The sequence below is a fragment of the Meriones unguiculatus genome, chromosome 14 (genome assembly GCF_030254825.1).
Source record: "Meriones unguiculatus strain TT.TT164.6M chromosome 14, Bangor_MerUng_6.1, whole genome shotgun sequence".
Lineage (NCBI taxonomy): Eukaryota > Metazoa > Chordata > Mammalia > Rodentia > Muridae > Meriones > Meriones unguiculatus.
The window spans coordinates 21,402,690-21,425,773 of NC_083361.1; the positions used below are offsets into that span (position 1 = coordinate 21,402,690).

Sequence of the window (23,084 nt, forward strand, 5' to 3'; positions counted from 1 at the left end):
CTAGTGAGATCTTACCTCAAAGAAATAAGGGGGTGGCTCTGAAGGAACAACGCCTGATATCAGGGATTCCACGTGCAGGTTTACACATAGGTACATGTACACACACTCACGTACACAAGCGTGTGCACCCATGCACATACATTCACGCGGGTGTGCGCCAGATCCTGAAAACTTGATGTGTTGTAACCAAGCTATGGAGAGGACTTTGGCAAAGCCACAGGGTCCACAGGCCAGCTGGCCACCGAGGTTTAATCCCGTTACTGCCAACCTGTGCTTCTGCGACAGGAGCTGTTCTTAAAGCAGTTAAGTTTGAGGACACGAGGGCCACTATTTCAATGATGCCAAAACAGAGCAAGATTTACAGAAGTACAAACACCTAGGGACAATTAAGTGGCACATTCGTTCTGGCTTAATTGTTACCAGTGACAGCTCAATACAACCTTGACTTGGCCACATGGATTCGGCAGCATGCCCTTTCCGTTCACATTGGACATCAATATTTAATGCGACGGTCCACTGGAGACGTATAAATTATTTCCAATTTCATCAGCACCAACCAAAGTTCCAGGGTGTGTATCTGCTCTCCCCCTCTCATTTCAGAGTGCTTAGGGCTCTGCCCTGAGCCGGGCTTGCTCAGCTTACAAGTTACGTCATATTTGTGGGACAGGGCTGGGGTAGTGACTCTCTGCCCTTCCTGCAAGGCGCTCAGGGGGCTGTGCATTCTGTCTGTGAATAGCATGCCTACTTTTCCCTTAGCACTAGGGATTCAGTAGCCCCCTTTTCTTAATTCTGATTCGTCGCTTTTTACATATGTTTTTGGAGCCACTGTATGGCAGCTCATGCGTGCAACCTCAGCACTTGGAAGATGAGGCAGGAGGGTCTGGAGTTCAAGGTCATCTTTGGCTGTAGAGCAAAGTTTGAGACCAGCCTAGTTTACTTGAAACTGACTCAAAAAATCAATCCAAACAAAAAACAGACAACAGCAAAAACCAAAGGGGCCTGGGGGAATGACTCCTTGAGCAAAGTGTTTTGCAGAGTGAGGACCTGACTTCATTTCCCTGGCACCCACACAAAGCCGGGCACAGAAGCATGCTCCTGTGTTAGGTTGGCAAAAGACCCTGTTTCAAAACAAGAATGTCCTCTGACCTCCACATGTGCCACGGCATGTATGCATCTGCACTCACACACAGATCTATGCACACAAAATATGCATATACCATACGAAGATTCTTTTATAAGTGTATTAAATGGCCAATCTATGAAAACAGCTATTTAGAACCATATGCATCTTGGATTTGGATGCAAAGTGTGTGCTTACATGAAGGGACTACCCTTAATGGCACAGTGTTTTACAGGCCCCATGTTAGCTGAGGCCCCATGGCACGATGCCATAGGCAAACCACAAGGCTTCCTCTCTTCACCTATTAAATGAAGACAAGCAACCCAGCTAGTAAGACATACAGAACAAAACGAGCTGTTTGCTGGGGGTTCAGCACCCTCCATGGTAAGGCTTCAATCAATCTACTAACCTCCATCTCCTCACCCCTCGGACTGGCCTGCTTCTCTCCTCGAGGCCATCACTCCAGTTCTCGGATGTGCTCTGGTGTGCGCTGTAGGCATCCAGACCACCCCTCCCTCCCAGGTTCTCAATGCCATCTGTTTTCTGAGGCTTTTTGGCTCTTCTAAGATGACTCATTCCTTTCTCCTCTAGAAGTCGCTGCGTGTGCACGCTGAAAGACATTTTTCACACACTGCCCGATGAGCTAACAGTCGAGAGACTGGCTCTCCCTCACTAACACGGGAACTCTACGCACATCCTCGTCTCTGGTACAATGTTTTGCATATTTAAAAAAATGAGCAAGAAGTGCTAGCAGGAGGAAGGAGGCCATGGCTGGAGTTGAGAGACTCATTTGTGCCCCTTTCTTGAGGATCCAACAGTCACTGTCATTCATCCCTCGTCGCCACACTCCCCAAGGCAGAAGGGTCCTGTCTGCTCAGACGTGAATGCAGGCTTCACGCCATGGCCCTCTGTGAATGGTTCCAGCCATAATAACTCACCAAGAGGCCTCAGGTTGGGGGACACAGTCACATCCACCATACTAGATGCTAAGAGCTACAACTGTGGTCCTCTACACAGATGCTGAGAGCCTGGAGAGTGATGGGAAGCAGTTCTCTCCTTCAAAAGCTGCTTCTCCCCTTCTAGAAAGGGGAAGTACAAAAGCCCTCTTCCCACCTACTGCCGTGGCTCCCTGCGTCCTCAGCTACCACCTGTCACAGAGTGCAGATGCCACCTGCTCCCAACAGTGGCCCTGCAGCAGTGCCTGCTCCGTGCTTCCCAGGCTCCTCATGCTGACCCGCACAGCAGCTTCAACCAATGTGTCCTTAGGTCTAAGTGCATGCTAGGACTTACTGTGCTCTCTTTCACTATAAATATAAAACTAATACACTTGTAGAAGGCTTCAGTGGGGCGCTCTTCCTCACAGACACCAATGCCTACTACTTACATCCTCACTCTGAGTGAGAGGTTTGCTGTCATTTGTCGTCACTGTCTGTTTCTCAATGGGGGGTGGGGGGGGGAATATTCTGTAGACCAGGCTGGCCTTGAACTATGATTATGCCTGGTTCTTCCATTGCTACTATTACAAATTGAGGCTGGGAATATGGTTCTGTTGGTAGAGCAATTTCCAGGAATACACAAAGCCTGGGGCTCAATCCCAGCACCACAGGAACGGTGGTGACCTATGCCTATAATTCTCATAACTGGGAAGGCTAGAGGATCAGAAGTTCAAGGTCATCCTCAGTTACAAAGTGAGTATAAGGCCAGCCTGGGATTCGAAGACCTTGCTCTTAAAGAAGAGAAAAATTCAAATAGGATTATCAATTATTGTTATCATGCAGTTGCCACTCCTCTGTGAAACACCTACAGAACACAAATGGCTTGGATCCAAGAGCCCTGCTATCACAGCAAGCTGAAAGTAAGGCCTCTGGGCTTGATGAGCTTGAGGAAACAGGAAACCAGCTGGGAAGCAATGACCTATTTGCTAGTTAATAACAACTGTGAGGAAGCAATGAAGAAAAGGTGAGAGGTCAAAGGAATGCCTTAAAGATGAGCTGGCCTCACGTTTGTCTGTCTGGGGTGGGTGAGGGGCTGAGCGAAGCTTTCCAGAGGGAAAAAAACATATAAATGAGCACCAAAACTTTTAAAAAGCGCATTGAAATGAGCAAAACTTAAAAGAAGGGCATGGTGGCACACACCTATGCCCAGAACTCTGGGAGGTAGAGGCAAGCAGGTCTCTGTGAGTTCAAGGCCAGCCTGGTCTACAAAGTGAGTCTAGGACAGCCAAGGCTACGCAGAGAAACCCTGTCTCAAAAAAACTAAAAACAAACAAACAAACAAAAAAAAGGAGATGAGAGATGGTGAGGTTAGAGAAAACAGAATACATCTATAAAGTTGTCAAAGAACAAACGTAATGCAAATTTTTGAGGAAAAAGAAAAAGACCAAAATTATAGAACCAAGCATGGCATTCCCTTGTGTGGAGCAGGCCCTGGAGTCCGCCATAACAGTCACGCCACTATTGCGCCAGTGGGTACATGTTTCTTGGCAAATCAGTACTGCAGCGTGCACAGTCCAGTGGAAGGTAAGACCCCTGAGATCTTTCCTCCTATGGGAGCCTACACAGAACTGTCTGGCATTCTGGAAGCTAGCCAGCGAAGATCTCTGAATCAATCTGAGATCAGTCTCTCTGTACTCTCCAGTCAAAGCGTGTAGTACCTTCAGCAACAAAGTCTTCCCGTGAAGTTAGGATGGGTAAGCAAGGGCAATGGCAAGAACCCGTTATTTTAGAAACCTTGGGGGCCTCCCTGAACAGTAACTCCAAGGGAGGATGTATCCCATGCCTGGCACGGTGACTTTCATTAAATGACACAAATCTGAGCGCAGTATTGTCCACCCAAACAAGGTGACTCCATTGGAATTCTTCTTTTCAAAATGTTGTATTTTGAATTTCGTTTACTGGCTAGTGGGTTTTCGTTATCCCACCTGCTATACTCTCTCTTTCCATTCAGTCAGAGCTGCAGCACAAGGCCTCACTGAACATGGATGTGCAGGTATCTTTATAGCAGGCTACACAGCCCAAGTAGTACTGCTCGGTCACTTGGCGGTTCTAGTTCTAGTTTTTTGAGACCCCTACAAGACTGATTTCCCAAGTAACTGCACTGGTTTACACACCCACCAACCGTCTGCCATACCCACACTTTTTAGCATTTGTGGTCAAAAGTCCATGGCTGGAGCCTGCCCTTATTATCTTCCCAACCTGTTATGCTGTCAAGTTGCCTCATAAATATTCATGCTTATACCCGTAGATCCAGGCTACTGACAGCTGTAGTCAGAGAAGCTCCCTTCTTGAAGGGAGCGGCCGTCAAAGCAGAGATGCAGAACTGGTCAGAGTGCTGAGGGTAAGAGACTGAGCGCTCAGTCCTAAATGGAACACCTACATCAGTACCTCACCCCTACCAAGGCTCGGGGACATTGATGAAAAGGAGGTAGGAAAATGGAAGAAAGCTGGCTTTTCTTCTCCCAGCAGCTATCAGTTGCCAACAGCTCCCTGGGTAGGGGTGGGACTTCACACGTGCCTCACTTCTCTATGTTGAGCTCTTGCCTGGCTTGGGCACATGCAGGCAGGTGTTGTGATACTGTCCCATATACTATGACTTCATGTGGATACCTGTCTTGTCGTGTGTGGAAAACACTCTCCTTGTATCATCCATCACTTCTGACTTACACTCTGACCTCTTTTCCACAGTGATCTCTGAGCCTTGGGAGGAGTGTCATGGGAATACGGCATGTCAAGCACGCTCATTGATGGCCACAACCCAACAGTATATGGCAGGACAAATTAGACCTGACAGGTTTAATAAGAAAAGAGACAAGAGTGCATCAAGTTAGCTGGGAGGGGGTGGATCTGGGAAGTACTGGGTGAGGGGTGTGGCTACAATTAAAATATACTGCACCAAATTCTCAAAAAACTAATAAAATTCATAAAGATTAAAAAGGTCAAGGATACTAGATTTAAAATATACAAAGTTAAAAAAAAATATTGGAGGAGAACTGTGAAATGCTGTCTTCTAGACAGGACGAGGTAGGTTTCCCACACTCCAGTGGTGCCCCCCACCCAGGCACACGGGGACAGCACTAACTGGACCCACTAAAGCTATCAGAAACAAAGACATGAAGCTGGGAGAGGGACTATTATAGAGGGGTTGGAGGGCAAGAAAACAGGGTTGACAGGGTCATGTTTCGTGGTATACTTGTATGAACGTCTCAAGAACGAAGGACAATTTAAAAATAGAACTAAAACTTGAGGAAGGCAGAGAGCCCTGAGAGGAAGAGACGCACTGTCACTAGAGATGACAGCAAACCGGCTCTGCTCGCTGCCCTGGGCCTCTCTTGCTTTCTCACTCTGTTGCAGTGAACTGCACGTTCTCTGATTTGAAGCCCGGTTCAGCCATTTAATCTTGAAATAAATGCTGGCTTTCCCACAGACTCAAGGGTCTGCCTGTGAGGGGTCGGGTGTGGAAGCACACGCCTATAATCCCAGCACTTTGGAGGCTGAGGTGGGAGGATCATGAGTTTGAGGCCAGCCAGCGCAGGGCTACATAGCTTGATTGTTGAGACAGAGAGGGCCTGACACAGAGAAGGAGGCAGACGGGGGGGGGGGGGGGAAGAAGAGGGAAGAAAGGGAGAGGAAGAGAGAAAGAGGCAGCCAGCCAGGGAGAATGAGTTTGGCCCTCAATACTCCAAAGCACAGTAACGTCCATGTTACAGTTAGCTCCCAATGCCACGTTACACTGTGGTTGTCCAGACAGCTATGTGAAGATGCTAAAGCTGCCACTGCCTATGCCATGGTCCACCTATTGACGTCACTTATGACTTCACTTATTCTCAGCTGCAATATAACCCTGCCATCACCTCTGCTTTGTACATGGATAAACTGAAGCAAAAGGCCAACTTGCCCAAGATCATCTATTTCCCTAAGTGGCAGAACTAGAGGCAGACCCACTGTATCCTGGAGACTTGAAAGCCACCATCAATGAGGGCTTCAGCACACCTTGCTGGTGGCACAACACGTCAGGTAATCAACCCCACTCCCCCAGGCCTTTGCACAGACCCCCTCACTCCATCAAAGGCTGAGTGTCCCTTCTCTCTTCTCTTTCCATGTCCTCTTTTGAGCCACTGACAAACAAGGACAAGAAGTTATCTGGAGTGGGTGCTCAAAGAAGGGCCATCTTCAAGTGGAGAGCACTGATGTGCAAGCCTTTTGTGATTGCTCAGTACTCCAGGGTGACAGGGAGGAATATTTGCAGTCAGTGCCAGCATGACCCTATCTACGTGTGGGGGCTCTTGTGCACAAACAGATGGAGCTAAGCCTTTTCTGGCTTCCTGAAATGGCCTGCAGGGCGTTTCAAGACCCTGGACTCAGCCCTGGCAGAGGCACAACTGGAAAATGGAGATATAATCCAGGTAGGATGAAGGCAAGCCAGAGAATGAACGAGGGGGAGGTGACACTTTAGAACCAGCTGAGATGGATGTTTGCAGACACTAACAAAAGCAGCCAGCACCCATGAGCTTCAGATTTATCTCTTTCCTTCTCAATAACTGGCTGCATTATTTATTTGGCCAGTAACTGCTCTCTGTGGCTTTCAGAGCGTCAGTGATGGGCTTTTAAAGTTCAGTTCAACTGCATTTAGACTCAAGCAAAAATCATCAGATGAATTTTTAAACGAGAAGCAGACACCACATTGCCGTGCCCAGCCGTGGCTTAAAGTCAGGGTGCAGGCCCAGAAGCCTGGAGTCCAAACGCCCTGGTGCTGTTCTCATCCATGCACAGTCACCAGAGCTGAGCCTCGCCCCTCCCTGCCCTGTCTCACCACCACAACACCCTTCCAACGCTCAGAAGCAGCTTCTCAGGTGAGCTACACAGCGAGAGTGGGGTTGTCACCTCAACAGCAGGGCATTTCTTCTCCAAAGATTGGATTCCACTTCCACGTATCTCGTGTTCAAACACATGAAGAAGTAGAAACAAAACCAACCCTGAACCTGCCGTGGCCACGCAACCCCAAATTCTCAGGCTCTCTAGGCATCCTAGCCCAGGATGTTTGGCTGCCTGACCTGGCCTGGAATTGCCTGGAGAAGGTCAGGATAGAAAACTATCTGCGTTCCTCCAACTGTCTCAGTGTTGCCTGACTCCCGAGCTTTCAACTAGAGAAGCATTTTAAAATGTTCACTGGCCGTTGTGCTCTTTCCTCCTGACAGGCACGGCTCAGTACATGCGTGCAGGGATGTGTGTGGTTGAGTCAGACTTTCTCAGTTGCAGGAGAGCACCAGGGATAGAGAGAGAGGCTTACCTTGGGAAAGGCACTGGTTGGCCAAGGCAACCTGACCAGAATGCAGGTACAGGTTGAGGCGGGTGAAGATCCCCACCAGGGAGGGGATGGTGATGAAGCAGTAGGCAACACAGGCCTAGAGAGAAAGGAGATGGAGATGGTTAACTGATATGCTCATGTTCACCCAGCATGTGTTTCCAAGGAGACATGCAACACTTACTCGCTCTGTTCCCCGCAGCTCAGAGACACTCATGCACATACACAGAGACGCCCACACACAAACCCAGACACACACATACTCACACAGAGACAAACACACAGACAGCCCCCATCAATCCCAGTTCTGATGAGCTCTAGGAAGTTGGGGAAGGAGGAGGGAGGGAAAGAGAGAGATGGAAGAACTCTTCATCCTCACCACACTTATAGAGAGATAAAATCTCTGTGTGGGCAAAGGAGAAACCAATTGCTCAGAAATATGGAGCTATTAAAGAGTTAATTTTAGCTGGGGAGGCTAAAATATCTGATAGTGGTTGACATTAAAGATAGAGGCAAGAGGTAAAGGGGCACACGTGGACACTTCCCTTTCACTGGGCGCGGTTTCATTTAAAAGATGAGGACACCGCTGCTAACAGTGATTCGAACATCAACTCAAGAGGCTGACATTTGGATATAACTTTGACATGGATATAACCCAGACCAAGAGCAAAAACCATAATGGTTACAGGCTTGAGGATATTATAGGAAAATGATCTTGCTAGAGAAAATTTTATATTAATGTATTAGAAAAGATTCAAAGGAATGTAGCTGGCACACAAGAGATACAAATGCAGCTCAGCCTCCTCAGAACACGGTAGGGATAGCATCTCTTATCCAAGGAGTTTCTGGTCTCAAAGCATTTTGGATTTTGGAGTATTTGTATATATAATACTTAGTGAGATATCCTGCAGAGGGGACCCCAAGTCTAAGCACAGAATTCAGTCAGGTTCCCTGTGTGCTTCATACACGCAGCTCAAGCATTTTCAATAACTTTACACATGAAACACAGTTACAGTTTGGTGCTCTCCATCTATGGCACCACAGCAAGTTTCAGATTTTAGAATGTTTTCAACTTAGAGACTAAGATGTGTGATTTATAATTAATTTTTTTTCTTTTTCTTGAAATTTAGGTTTCTAGGACATTGATTTTGAAAACAACACAGAAGTTGATTAATCCACCAATTCCTAGAGAAAAACAAACCTGGAAAATCAACACCACCCTTATCATGGAACACTTAGCTTTCCCTGGAAACTGGATTTTAGCAATGTGCAAACTCAGCAGCTCCAAGTCTGGGGCCCTTATTTTCAAAACATACCCGCACAAATGCAGCCGTCTTTCTGGAATGGTTTCCCTTCATGACTTTTCTTGTTTCCATTGCCAACCGGTTCACACTCTAGATTTGTGAAGAAAAAAATAAAATAGAAATGGCAATGAAATGATCACAACCCAAATTAACATCTTCTGGAAGTTAGGAGGCGGGTTCCACAAATATCAATTGAAACAAGCAAATATGGACGAAGACTCAACAGTCAGCTCCGGGGCACAGAAACAGCAATCAACAGGCAGGTTGGGCCGTAGCTTGAACAAACACCTCCAACTCAGTAGAACATAAGGCACTCACATACCTACCAATGAACCTAACAGATGAACACTTTCTGCTTTGATGACTAGCCAGGATTCATTTACCCCATTTCCAAGAAGTTCTACATTCTAAGCTCTTAGGGAAACTTCCAAACCCGAGAGTAGACAACGTAACCACGTGATGCTGACCCTAGCAGCAGTAACCACAACCACGTTTCTCAGCTCATTCAATCCTTGGAACCCTATGGGGTGGGCATTATGGCCAACCCCTATTTTAGAGATGAAGTCTCTAGATTTAGGTCTTAGAATGATTTGTGCAAAATAACATACTAATGAAGAAAGAAGTATATACAAAGTGTTGTTCTTCTCCTATAGATATAAACTGACTGAAAAGAATGATGGAAGTTTTGGTTCCCAAACTGTATACTGTGGTGTCCTCAGGGTGCTGCAATCAAAGGCAGGCTTTAAGGAACAGAAGTTGGTGGACTCTGGGCAGTGCTGGTGTGACATAGCTTGTGCCTCGATACTGTACTGAATTACATTCCTCGTAGCCACACTTTGCGTAACTGGACCTTTCAGCAGCTACGGTGATAAAAGCAAGTACTGTGCAAGGGGGGGGGGGGGGGGCAAGGAATAGAAAATAAGGGCAGGGGTAAGTGATAGGATTCCAAGCAGCACAGTGCTGACAAGTGCACACACTTCAACAGGAAGTGACTATTTATGCAAGCGGCATACTTCTGTCTTTTTTGCTGGATACAAGGATGGAACCCAGAGCGTCATAGACACTAGGCCCTGCCACTGTGCCCCCACCCAGTGTGTAGCTATATTATTCTTTTTAAAAGAACAAAATTAAAATGCTGTTTTTCTTTCGATGTTTACACTTATTGTTATTATTATTATTACTACTACTAGTTTATTTTTACTGATGTTTTCAAGCTGTTGGCTGTTTAATAGAAACAGAACTATCACTGTTTCTTTTGACTCAGAGATAACCAAGCCTGCAGAATAATAACCCTAGAAAGCAGCAACCCTCTGGTTAGACAGGGGCCTCCAGGTTACCTGCCCACCAGTGGAACTTGGCGCAGACCACTTTTCTCTTATCACTATTGTGCAGAAATGAGAGCATGCAAATTTCTTGGGGGGGGGAAGTTAACAGGAAGAAAAAAATAAATCAATGAAATATTAAAAAGTAGAAAAGAAAAAAAAATGACTAAGAGCACTCAAAGACGTCAGCAAAGCTGTGGATCCAATGTCTCTGGGAAACCACATTTCCAGCCCAGGAGCAAGAGGGTGCTTGAAGAATCACGGACTGCAAGCTAGCCAGTCCCAGCACTCAGGGACAGGGGTAAAAAGGGAGTGCCGTAGAGGCAGGATCAGGGGTTCAAAGCCAGCCTCAGCTACATAGTGAATTTGAGGCCAGCCTGGACTACATGAGACCAAGGCTCAAATAACTAAAAGATCACTCCCAGATTGAGCCTGGTGTGTGGCATATTGATAACCAATCAATATGAACAAACACGTGACAAGAATGCTTACATGGATCAACTGTACAAGAACAGGTTCCAGGTTGCAAAACATTGACCTGGACTCCACATAAAAGCTGAGCTGCTGTTCAAAGTCACGGCCGAAGGAGACCTAGAATCAGAGAGACAGAGATGCTGAAAGGCACAGTGTTGTTGCTAGTGAGAAGACAAACATTTGTACATGGATGTGTGCGTGTCCACACATTCATGCACACTCGCACGCAAGTATTTGATTTCTCCCCTCACGCGCACGCGCGCGCGCACACACATGGACAGATGGTTCATGCATGTACGTGCTCACTCTCTTAACCCTGACTACAAAGGTCTCCTGTCACTTCAGCGCACGTAGAACTGAAATACCCCATGAGCAGCCCGGCTCTGTGACAAGGACACGAAGTCCAAAGGCACAAAACAAAAACAGGGCAAAAAATAGATTTTTCCAGACTGGGAAGGAAAGGAAATCATGGAATTTTGTTTGTCAGCCGTTGCCTTTTCACCCAACATAAATTAGGTCCCTGGGAGCCGCTTGTCACAAGGCCTTCCCTAACACGGGCCACGCCTCACTGTTTCCTGATCGGGACCTGACCTCAGTAGCTCCTAGTGGCTGCCAGGGCTGCAAAGGAAGTTTCTCCACCAGAACCCCTGGGCGCCCCTGTCCTTGGCTTTAGGAAAAGCTGGACAGTAGGACAGTCGGCTGCTACTCTGATCAGTTTGCACAGTGCGTAGGTGTGAGGCTCTACCTTGCTCCCTGTGACTCAGTGACCTTCAGACAAATGCAGAAAAAGAAGAACCGACTCCCCCCCCCCCCCCCCCCGCGCATCAGCATGCTGTGTAAGCCAAGAATGAAGGAGAGGCACTTGGTAAAATCTCCAGGTTCATTTTCTACCGGGGAACACAAAGGCTGATTGTAATTTTCATCAAAATTGATGGCACCCACAGAACCAGTGGGCGACTTCACCATTTCTCAGCATTTCTACCTCAGTCAACTTGGATTCTGCTGTTTTATTCAAACAGGGGCTCCCGAGCCAGGCCTGTGATATGCACCATGTAATCCTAGCTTCCGAGGCAGAACTGTTTCACTCCAGAACTTCAAGGACAGCCTGGGCCACACAGTAAGACCCCAGTAACCCCCAGAATGGGCCAGGACAGCAAATGGCAGGATGTTTCCATGAAAGACGGAAGCAACCCTTCTCATTGTGAGGTCTACTTTGGCCCCATCAGGTGTGCTCTCTTCACCTCCTCCCCCTCACAGATGACCCTGTGCCTCACTCTGACCAACAGAACTACGCAGAGTACAGCTGAGGGTCACTGGATATCTAAGGCTTGGCTTTCCAAAACCGTGAGCTTCCATATTGTACCCTTGTGAAAGATAGCACCATTTGAGACATATAAGACCACTAGATGGCAAGGTAAGAGTGGACAGGAAGAGGCTACTTGGGAGAAAATGGAATCATCCAGCAACAGCCTGGGAAGGTAAGTAAGGCTATCTCAGATGCTCCTGGAGAAGCCTTACATCCGGCCAACCCACATACGTGCAAACTAAGAAGACAGGGCAGAGGACAGCCGCTGAGGGAGGGTCAGCTCTCATGGTTACGCGCCCACATTCTAGCATATAATTCTATACCCACGCACACAAGTGATGCTAATGAAACTCGGTGGTTCACAAAAAATTAAAATAAGAAAGTCATGAAAGTCAGAGGCTTGTTTGGAAAGGGTCCAGAGAGAGGGGAGGGGAATGAGGGAGGGTAATGGGGTGATATGAACAAAATACAATATTTACATGTATAAAATCATCAAATAAAAAATAAAAAGTAAATTAAAAACCAAAGAAAGCAGCAATTCTATGCCCCTACACTTCAGGCAAACAGCCACACAGCATCACACAATAAAATGGATGCCGATATAGGCACGGCATTCTGCCTAGGGACAGGTTTTGCCACCTGACAATCTATGTAACAGCTGCTTCCTCTCTATTCTTGGTCTTCATGATTTGGGTCACCAGGAGTCCCTCAGGCACCCCAAGTCGTGATGGTTATTCAGAGCGTTAACTTTACTTCGGGTTTAAGTGTCTACAGAGGATCAAATCCTCCGGAACTGGAGTCACGGACAGTTAATGAGCTGCCATGTGAACGCTAGAACCGAACCTGGGTCCTCTGCTTTACTGAGCTGAGACTCACCAGGGAAACCGACCTCTGGGATGTTTAACAAAGACTATCCAGACTGGATAAATAAAGATAAAAAAAGGTCCACCCTAAACGGTCCATTCCTCAGGCTGTGGTCCCAGAGGACATAAAAAGAAGAAAGTGTGCTATCCCACACCGTCTCAGCCTGACTGTGGACACAAAGAAACTTGTGGCGTCAGGTTCCTAGCTTGGTGACATCACCTCCACCGACCCCACCGTGATGGACTGTCTCCTCAAACTGTGAGCCACAATAAACCCTTCCTTGCTTACTTTCCTCACTTTCATGAGGTATTTGATAGCAGAAATGAGAATGTAAGTTAAGCCAAAGAGCTCCATTCCCAGAATCTGTGGGATCCCACCAGCTAGGCTACAGGGCAGGAGGTACGCCTGTTCAGGGCAGAAGGCAATGGAAAAGAGGGTGAAACAAAAGATGACATGGATGGGAGGTCTTGGTGGCAGAGGAGACCCAAGTCCAGCTACTTCCTCAGGGGCTTTTGAATGAGCGAATAAACCCAAACCCTTGTTCTACCCCTCCCCCTCAGCTTTTCCCACAGTCAGCTTATCCTGGCTCTCTTCGCCCCAGAGGGAGTCTTGGCAAGTGTCAGAAATTTCTAATTCCATCTTATCTCAATAGAAATGAAAAGCACTGGGGAACACAATGTGAGCCACTGTCAGAGGAGGGGACAAGCATTACATCATGTTTCCAGGGGGACTGAAGCTACTTTCCCACAAACTTACCATCTTTATAAATCCATTGATCAAATGGGCCAGCATCCTTTTCTCATCCTCAAGGGTGAGAGCGCTAGAATCAATAATGGTGCATAATTAACACGGCGGCAACAAAGGTAGCTGTCTGGAGAGAAAAGCACCGGGGGCTGACGGTTTCAGGGAGGTTCCTGTGCAATCTCTCCATGCACAGACTCCCAACAGGCTGCCTGCCTATCTTTGGATAGAAGTGTTAACCGAAGAAGTGTTAACCGAAAGGAACATAATCCAAATGTCTCCTCTCCCTAAAGATGCTGTTCCCAAGACGTATTCATCAATAGCAAAAGAGAAGGCAACTTTCTCTTTTTTTGGAATTCAGGCAGCAAGCTCTAATGTCAGAGTTTGTTTTTCAGAGAAAATCTGGCATCTTCTCAATCTTAAAAATTTCTACCAGACATCAAAGAGCTTTCTAACACCCACACACTCAGCATCAATTTCCTGCCATTGCCACCTTTATCTTGTGACTGCCCATCCCTACTCATGGACGCATTTGAAAACAGGCCTCAATTATACTTGACAGAAACTTTAGCACAAATGTAAATTTTCAGTTGTTAAGTCTACTTTTGATTACATATAAAAATAGCCCCCAAAGTTTATTTTTTAAAGTTTTTAAAAATTTGGGGTTGATGGTTGAGCTCAGTAGTAGAGTGGCTTCCTAGCACTGTGCAAAGGCCTGGGTTTAATCTCCGGGAACAAAAACAAATAGAAATGAAAGGTTTTGTTTGGCTTGTCAAAAGGGAAAACGAGTTCCGGCGTTATCTTTTGATATACAAAGTGCCCTTAGTTCTTTCTGTTTTCAGTATTTCAGACAGGGTCTCACCACATGACCCAGGTTGGCCTCCTGCCTGAGCCTCCAGAAGACTGGGATTAGAGGTGAACAGCATCATACTTGGTGCCTCTTAGTTCTTTAAGACAACACTTTCCGGCCCCTTCACAGTGAAGATGTGACAATGTGAATGCAGGCAAAGTCTGACTCTTCCATGTCCCTCAGAGAAAGCTGCCATCTTGCACAGCATGGGCTGGGCTGTGGACATGGTTGAGGGAAGGTGACCTTCCAGCAGGAAGATAAGGGTAGCATGGCTCAGGGGTGGCAGAGCAACAACACAGAAGGAACCTGGGTCCTTCGGCGATGCACCAAAGAGCTATCATTCCCCACTGCAGTTCTCCTGAGCAAACACTGCCTGGCAAATATAAATATCTGTGTGCCTTTTTTTTTTTCTTTTTTGTTCAGTTAAAGTCTACTGGGCCCACTTATTGTGAAAATGTATTATTACTGCTGTTGTTAAGACAAGGTCCCACTTGTGATCTTCCTACCTTAGTTTTCCAAATGTTGGGATTGCTGGTGTGTGCCACTGCATCTGGCAAAAGTGTAACACTGACAACATTTGAATTTTTATAACTACTCATGAATTTGAAGGCACAGTTAATAAGTATTCTAAAATTAAAAGGAGAAACACATTCTGTGGATGATAGGTTTCAAAGCAACTTTCTCAATTCTTAAAACACTTCCCAGAGACTCAAGCTGCTATGCAAAAATTCTTTGGAGATTAAAATGGCCACAAATAACTTGTAGGACAGAAACATGATTATAAACACAAAAACCTAAAAAGCAAAGGGCGATAGCTCAGCCTCTGATGGAAAGGCTAAAATTGAGGCTAGACCTGAGCTTTCAATAACCTGGGCACATAAAGCAACTGCAAGAAATGGAAGCTAGGGGTTGGAGAGATGACTCTTCTTCCAGAGGACCTGGGTTCGATTCCCAGCACCCACATGGAAGCTCACAACTGTTTATAACTCTGGCTCCAGGAGATCCAATACTCTCTCACAGACATACATGCAGGAAAAACACCAATTCATATAAAATTTTTAAAAAGTATTTTTTAAAAAAGGAAAGAAATGGAAGCTATGTCGTTGGCATGTTAAGTAAAGAGCTAAGAATGAATTAGATTAAGAGGCCATGCTACGGGCTGGATGAGCTGTCATTATACCATCTACTGCTCTCAGAAATCTCTAGGAGACACAAGATTTGAACTCACTTGCACAAGAGCAGTCTCTTCTCCCCAATAGAAACCCCTCTGTAAAAATATTTGCTAACAAGGGAGGGTGGGATTGGGAGGGAATGAGAGAGAGGGCTACAGCTGGGATACAGAGGGAATAGGCTGTAATTAATATATAAAAAAAGAAAAAAAATTGCTACCTTGTTTTTCTCTTTAAGGTTGGCCTGTGTTCCTTGCTCTAGAGGACTGGAATGTTCCTGTCAATAGGTGTGTGTGTGTGGTGTGTGTGTGTGTGTGTGTGTGTGTGTGTGTGTGTGCACGCACACATGGAATCCAGAGATTGGTATCAGGTGTCTCTGTCAATCATGTATGAGGCAGGGTCTCACTGAGCCTGGAGCTTCTCCATTCTGATAGATGAGCTGGCTTGGGGAATCAGCCTGCCTCAGCCTCTCCACTGCTGAGGTTACAGATGTGCATAGCAGCATCTGGCTTTTCCATGGGTGCCAGGGATCCGAACTCAGGTCCTCTTGTTTGCACAACAGGCACATTATCAACCGAACCACTCCCCAGCCCCTTGTGAGAGGTAGCTTTTTATTTTTCTTAATTTACTTCCTAGTGTTTAAGTGTGTGTGTCTGTATTCGTGTGCACCATGTGCATGCAGGAGCTGCAGAGGTAGGAAGAAGATATTCCCCTGGCGCGGGAATTATAGGCAACTGTTAATCATGAGCCAACATTTGGGTCCTGGGAATCAAACCCAGGTCCACTGAGAGAGCAACAGCACTCTTTCTTATTCAGTGTGCTCTCTCTCCAGCCCCAGTTTTTGTGAATCTAGACCAGATCAAGCTATTTGCAGCACCTGCCTGTAGACATCACCCCCAAATGCACCCCAGCCACACCGCAGTTCCGTTTTAAGAGCGGCTTACTTCACAGAGTCGTGCATGGTCTTGCAAATGTGCATGAGGGCGTTCAGGATGACGGGGTCCTTGGTTGGCTCCTGCTGGTGCCTAGGAGACATTAAGCGACAATTGTAAAAGCACAGTCCATGTCCGTGAAGAAGTGGGCTGGGCTCTCAGCTGTATATGTCTGAGAACATGCTCTGTTGGGCCCTGCACATAGGCAGTGCATCCGTGAGGCATGCTGACCTGGTTTTGCTCTCACTCCTCTGTGAGTCACAAGGTGATCCCTTACATGTGTGACTGCGCCTACTTGCAAAATCAAAGCAAGCCATTGCCTGTGCCCGGCAGAGGGAAACCTGTCTTTTTACTGCATTTAACACCTTCTGCAGCTGCCCTTAACCTGCACAAAAGTTAAGTGCCAAGCAAAATGCAAGACAAATTTCAAAATGAATCCTCATGGAATGTAGGTGTATTCATTCCAAGTATGTTAAAGACAGAGCAGTCAATTTCATCTTTGGGAAAGAATTCATTTAAAAATGTTATTTACCCTGATTGTATGTATTTGTGTGGCGGATGCAGACATGCCGCAGCACGCGCGTGAAGGTCAGAGGACAGCTCTGCAGTCAGCTCTCCTTCCACTTTTACGTGGGTTCTGGGGAGGCTTGCATGATGAGGGCCCCACACCACGAGCTATCTCACCAGCCCAGGAATTAATCTAGAAAGGTAAGAAGAGGGCCAGGGTGGCTCAGGGGGTAAAGGCTCTCACTGCTGCTACGGTGGAACAAAGTTTCCTCTGACCTCCACACCTGCACTGCGGCATATGCGCACACACACATATGCATGTACACACATACCTACACTCTCCAGCGCATAACACGCATGTATACACAGAGAGAAATAAATATGATTGAAAACCTTATAAAAGTGAACAAAGATAATAAACTTGGAATATTTTTTGGAGTAATATCAAACTCAATTTTCCAAACTCACTCATATTTATGCACTTGGTATTTACAGCATTTTCATTTTACAACGTAGCCTTACCCTAAGAGAACCAATGTGAAATCACAGATAAACCAAACTAGTTGTATGCTGTCTGCTACATTCAAAAATGTAAAAAATAGGTTTTCATCTTTGTGCACAGACTGTCACTGTCATCTCCTCTTCCCCCACATTTCTACAACACACACACTCTCACTTTTTTTTTTTTAATCTTACCCACATTACTACCTAAATTTATTAACTCTTTTCTTTTGGCATGATCACTTAGGAAGCAGGAGGTGGTGGTGTTATTCTTGTCTCTGAAATTTTTTGAGATAGAATCTGGTTATATTGCCCAGGCTGATTTCAAACTCTAGGGTCTAAACAGTCCTCCTGCCTCAGCTTCCTGAATAGTCGGAACTGTAGTCACATGCCCACAGGAGGGCAGGGCTATAGATTTCCCAGTTCTAGAACAATGCAGATATGACAGATATGCCACTTGCATGTGGCATTCTCTACTTGCAAAAGCATTTTATGTATCTCTGTCTGGTTAAGTTTTACTTTGAACACTTAATGTCTTAGAATAAAAAAAAAAAAGTGCTGGGAAGATGGCTCAGCAGGTAAGCATGCTTGCTGTGTAAGCATGAAGAGCAGAGTTCAAATCCCTAGGAACCATGTAAAAGGCCAGACATGGCTATGCACTGCCTGTACATGCTTACATGGAACACTACGAGAAGGCAGTTTTAAGAAACATGGGTTTAAGAAAATGACAGGGACTGGGTTAGAAAACGAACATGAAGTAGTCCCGTGTATACTCAGCACTGAAGACAGATGCTTTCTTGGCACCAGTCCCTTCTGTACATGCCTGTTCCCGTTCTGTAAGCACTACTCAGCAAGCAGTTCATACATCTCCTTCAAAATGCATGCGGTGGCGCAGCGCTGCAAGCCCAGTGTTTGGATGGCGGAGACACATGTGACTGTGGAGTTCAAGGCTACCCTGGGCTACGTAGCAAGTACCAGGGTAGCCATGGCTATTTAGGATGCTGAATGATGCAAGAAACAAGCACCAATCCTAATGCAAAAAAAGACTCCTTCCAAAACCATGCTGAAGGCATGGAACTGGTGGCCAGCACTGTATCAACATCTGGCAGTTTATACTTAGTCTTGTGTGTGTGTGTATGTGTGTGTGTGTGTGTGTGTGTATTTATTGGGGTGGGGGTTGTTCCGTGGTATGCACATGGAGTTGGTTCTCTCCTTCTATCAGGTGGGTTCTGGGGACTGAACTCAGGTCGTCAGACTTGGTGGCAAGCACCTTCACTGCTGAGCCATCTCTCCAGATCTCCTTTTGCTTCCTTAAACATTAATTACTAAGTTTTATCATGATGCCTGCTGTTTAAAAAATTATCACGGGGATGGAAAGATGTCTCAGTAGCTAAGAGCACTTATTTCCAGGTTCAATTCCCAGCACCCACAAGGTGGCTCACAAACCACCTATAATTCTAGTTTCGGGGGATCTGATGCCCTCTTCTGACCCCCATGGGCTCCTGCAGAACACATGGTACATATAACATACCTTCAGACACACATATACATATAAAATAAAATAAACATTTCAAGATTTATTTTGTGTGTGTGTTTTGCCAACATGCATGTATATGCACTATGTACATGCCTGACACCTACAGAATTGAGAAGAGGGCATCAGATCCCCTGGAACCAGGGGTATAGGTGGCTGAGCTGTTTGTGGGTGCTGAAAACCAAATCCTGGTCCAGTGCAAAAGCAGTAAGTACTTGTAACTACCAACCTATTTTTTTCAACCAACAATAAGTTTAAACAAATGGCGAGGGAGGGGTTCATTTTAGCTTACAATTACCGTCTGTAATGAAGGGAAGTCAAGGCAGGAACTCAAGACAGGGACTGAAGCAAAAACTTTGAAGAAATGATGATTACTACCTTAATCCCCATGGACTGCTTGGTTTGCTTTCTTTCTTTTTTTCTTAAATAATTTTAAATGATATATATATGTGTATATATATATATATATAAAATATTCTCTCTCAATCTTTATATATACATAATATTCTCTCTTTCTCTCTAACACACACACACACACACACACACACACACACACGACAAGGTCTTGCTAGTCTTGAACTTAGCATCTTCCTGCCTTAGCCTTCTAACAATGGGATTACAGGAACTGGCTATTGAGCCTGGCATGACACCTGCTTTTAATGTATGGTGTCTTATGAATGAGGAGTAGTGCACGTGTCACTAGGGTGCAGAGAGCATGAACCGTCAACACACCTCAAAAGATGCTAGGAATCGTGGCCGCCAGGCGTGCTGCCTTGTACTCACTTGATAAAGGCTTCCATGATGCACTTGCAAACCTCCACCCGCACACTCTCCTTCTGGAACATGTCCAGAAAAGGCAGAAACTTTTCCTAGGAAGAAAGAAAGCACCAGAAATGTAACTGACACAAATAACCGAGAAGAGAGAATTTGTAGGTCATTTTTTTGGTGGTGGGGGGTTGTTGTGGGTTATTAATATTTTTATTGATTTATTTTTTTAGTTAAGTAGCAGATATTTCTAAACTAGTTGTATATCCAAATCATCATATAGAGACTAGGATTTATTTAATTAACCTAGAGCATAATGCTGGGCAATAGTTCTTCTATTCTAAACCTTTAAGTCTATAAAATGTCTTATCATTTAGATTTTATCCGTTATATTTGCTTTTAGTTATATCTTAGGTTTGGTTCATTTTTCCTTGTGGTTTGAAGTCCTCTCCTGTCAATTCCTGTTCTCTTATTTTTTCCCCCTCGCTTCCTTCTTCTCCCCTCTAGATCAGGATGTTCTCTCTCCCTTGCTCAGCATTGTGGCTGGTTGTTTTATTGACAATACAGAGAACAAATGGTGGCATGTTTACACAAACTTGAGACAGGTGATGCTTACAATAAGCATCACAATGCAATATAATGGGGGTAGAAAAATAAATATCTGAATGAACAAGGATAAATTATATACATTCCATAAGAACATTATACCAACAGGGGGTGTCAAATAAGCAGAAGGAATGTTCAAGAGTTGTCCCCTGAAAGACCTGGCATTTTTTTTTTAATGATTACAGATTAAACACTTAATCCAAACTCTGAAATCTAAGATAATTCTGTAATTTTTAATGCCAACATGATGCCCCAATTTTTTACATTATGACATTCTGCTTGTGATTGTTGTTGCGTTGCTTGGCAATGTGGGCACAGAGCATGCTGGGCAAATGCTGGATCCCTAAGCTACATCCTTGGTCCCTTGTACAGAATTATTAGGTACAGTGTGAATCCTATGTTTACATTTGAGTCCTAGCTCACATTATTCATTATATACATATAACTATCCCCAAATCTAAGAAAAAAAGACCTAGTAGGAAACACTTGCCTGAGCATTTGGACAAGGGGTGCCCAACCTGCAGCATGTGAGGTGCACAGATGGGGAAGGAATTAAACAGAAACAACATTTTTCTTTCAGTCTGCAGACACTGTATTTCCTGACAGGGCTTAAGTCATTAGAGCATACCTGCTTGTTAAGCTGATAGGACCTGCTTTACAAAAGGAACTGAGTCCTCCTGGTCTGGGTAGCATGAAAACATCACTGCAACAGAGGACACAGGTCTCCAAAGGCCATTAAGAGACACTACTTACCACTGAGAAAAGAACTGAGAAATCATGGAAGTGGGCAATGACTTTCTTAATTATTGACTGAAGCTGTGAAACAGAACAAAAGAACAATTTGTTTAATAAAAACCTATATGTTAAAAAAAAAAAAAACCACAGCATCCCTCCTTCATCACTCCTCACCATAACCACAACAGAGTTAGCCTGCATTGCTCAGGGAAGGAAACATGGGTCAGGTTAGGCTCTGCCACAGTCGGATGCCCTTCCTGCTCTGCCTTCTCCTTCAGAGTCCTGGGGACTGTCTTGGCCTCACCCTCGGCTGCAGGGCAGTACCCACGATGATTAAGTAGGATAGCCATGTGCTCAGGAAGAGCCTGTTCTGCAATGCTCTCTACTTACCTTTCAAAACAAAAGATAGCCCCGGCTGGCCTGAGCATAGAATGTTGCCAAGGATAACTTGGAACTTCTAAGTCTTTCCCCAGAACATCTGCTGACAAACACCTTATTCATACCAGGAACTATTGCCGTATCATTTCTCAGGTTCTACAAACACGAAAGCAAAGCATACAAGCTCGCTTCTTAAGGATGCAGCCAGATCAGCTGAGGAAAAGACTAAAATGGGCTCAAAAGTCACAACAAAGTGGCAGGCACCTAAGCCCTGGCTCATCAGGGCACTAGCAGAACAGTGAGTTCAAGACCAGACCAGGCAAGATATGAGGGATCTCATCTCAAAACAGCAACAAAACAAAAACTTTGTGACGAGCAATGTTCCAGCATTATAACGTATTAGAATATTCTAACGCACGGCAACTAATCCCTCTGGAACAAAAACATTTTAAACATAGATGCCTAACTACATGTATGTTACAGTTTTAAAAAATAGGATTTTTCCCCCCACAGTATTCTTTCATCATAAAAGTGCAGCAAATGGAGGACACTGTCCAACACCTATTTATTCCTCAGTGGCTTCTACGAAAACTAACATCTGTCTTCCTTCGCTGTATCCCCTCATACAACCAGTCACAGTAACATGGCGTACATATTTTTTAATTGTTTTATAATAATTTCAATTTTACAGAAAAGCTGAAAGTATTTCACTAAGAGCTCCTGCACATTCTTTATCCAAATTCACCAATTTTTACTAATTTGACCAGCACATCTGCTATTGTTTGAATAGGTACCTCTCTAAGGTCCTGGTGCTAAAGTCTTGGTTTCCTGGATGGCACAGCTGGGAGAAGGCTTTGTACACGGGTGCTGGGCATCTGAACTCAGGTCATTATCCTTGAAAATAAGTGTCCTAACTTGGGGAGCTCCTCAGCTCTCCTCCAGTTTCTTTTGATATTCAGACTGAAAGCCTAAGAGAGCCTCTTCAAGCTGTTCTAGTTCATTTTCACACCCCCATGAGTGTTTGATCACTTAAAAAAAGAAAAAAAATGCTATTCACTGAGAACTCAGTAGGTAAAAAAAAAAAGAAGTTTGCCACCAAGCCTGACAGCCCAGGCTTGATTCCCCAGGACCCACACGGTGGGAAGAGAACACTGATTTCCACAAACTGTCCTCTGACTGCACACATGTGCCGTGGCACAGACGTACCCCTCCCACATACAAAATGAACACGTTTCTAAAGGAGCACCAGGTTTACTATACTTCTTCATACCGGATCTGAGGAAGCCATTTCTCCCAGGCCACTGGAGCTTCCTTTTTTCTGATGTGATCCTCCCTTCAGCACAGAATACTGCTATGAATGGCCCTCTTGACTACATCTTTTTTTTTTCCTTGTTATTTCTTTTGCTAACCCATTATCTCAAAATGGCATGTAAGAGCATAAAGATTTACCACAAACTTTGTTGAATATACGAAACATTCAGTGTGACCAAGGGCTTTAAAAAAAATGCCACAGCAGTAAAGCAACAGTTACCAGGAGGCCCAGGAACAAACAGGAACACCCACAACAGGAGGGCTCGCATCCTAGGTATGGAAGCAGGAGTCAGTTTTCTCTCCTGCATCCAATGTCTGCTTCTCCTCAACTCTCTTCTTTCCAAGGCAAGTTTACTCACTCATGT

The 23,084-nt window shown here is 45.2% G+C and overlaps 1 protein-coding gene across 1 annotated transcript in view; it reads right to left on the reverse strand.

Moving 5' to 3' along the window:
* The window catches only part of Vps35l (VPS35 endosomal protein sorting factor like), a 102,086-nt gene that overhangs the window by 27,717 nt on the left and 51,285 nt on the right, over positions 1-23,084 (reverse strand). Inside the window, exons 20-26 of the mRNA XM_021648788.2 lie at positions 21,049-21,111; positions 19,708-19,793; positions 16,395-16,475; positions 13,447-13,510; positions 10,539-10,637; positions 8,737-8,814; positions 7,406-7,520 (exon numbers count right to left, since the gene is read on the reverse strand). Of these exons, the coding sequence (XP_021504463.2) occupies positions 7,406-7,520; positions 8,737-8,814; positions 10,539-10,637; positions 13,447-13,510; positions 16,395-16,475; positions 19,708-19,793; positions 21,049-21,111 (586 nt within the window). The remainder of the gene's footprint in view (positions 1-7,405; positions 7,521-8,736; positions 8,815-10,538; positions 10,638-13,446; positions 13,511-16,394; positions 16,476-19,707; positions 19,794-21,048; positions 21,112-23,084) is intronic.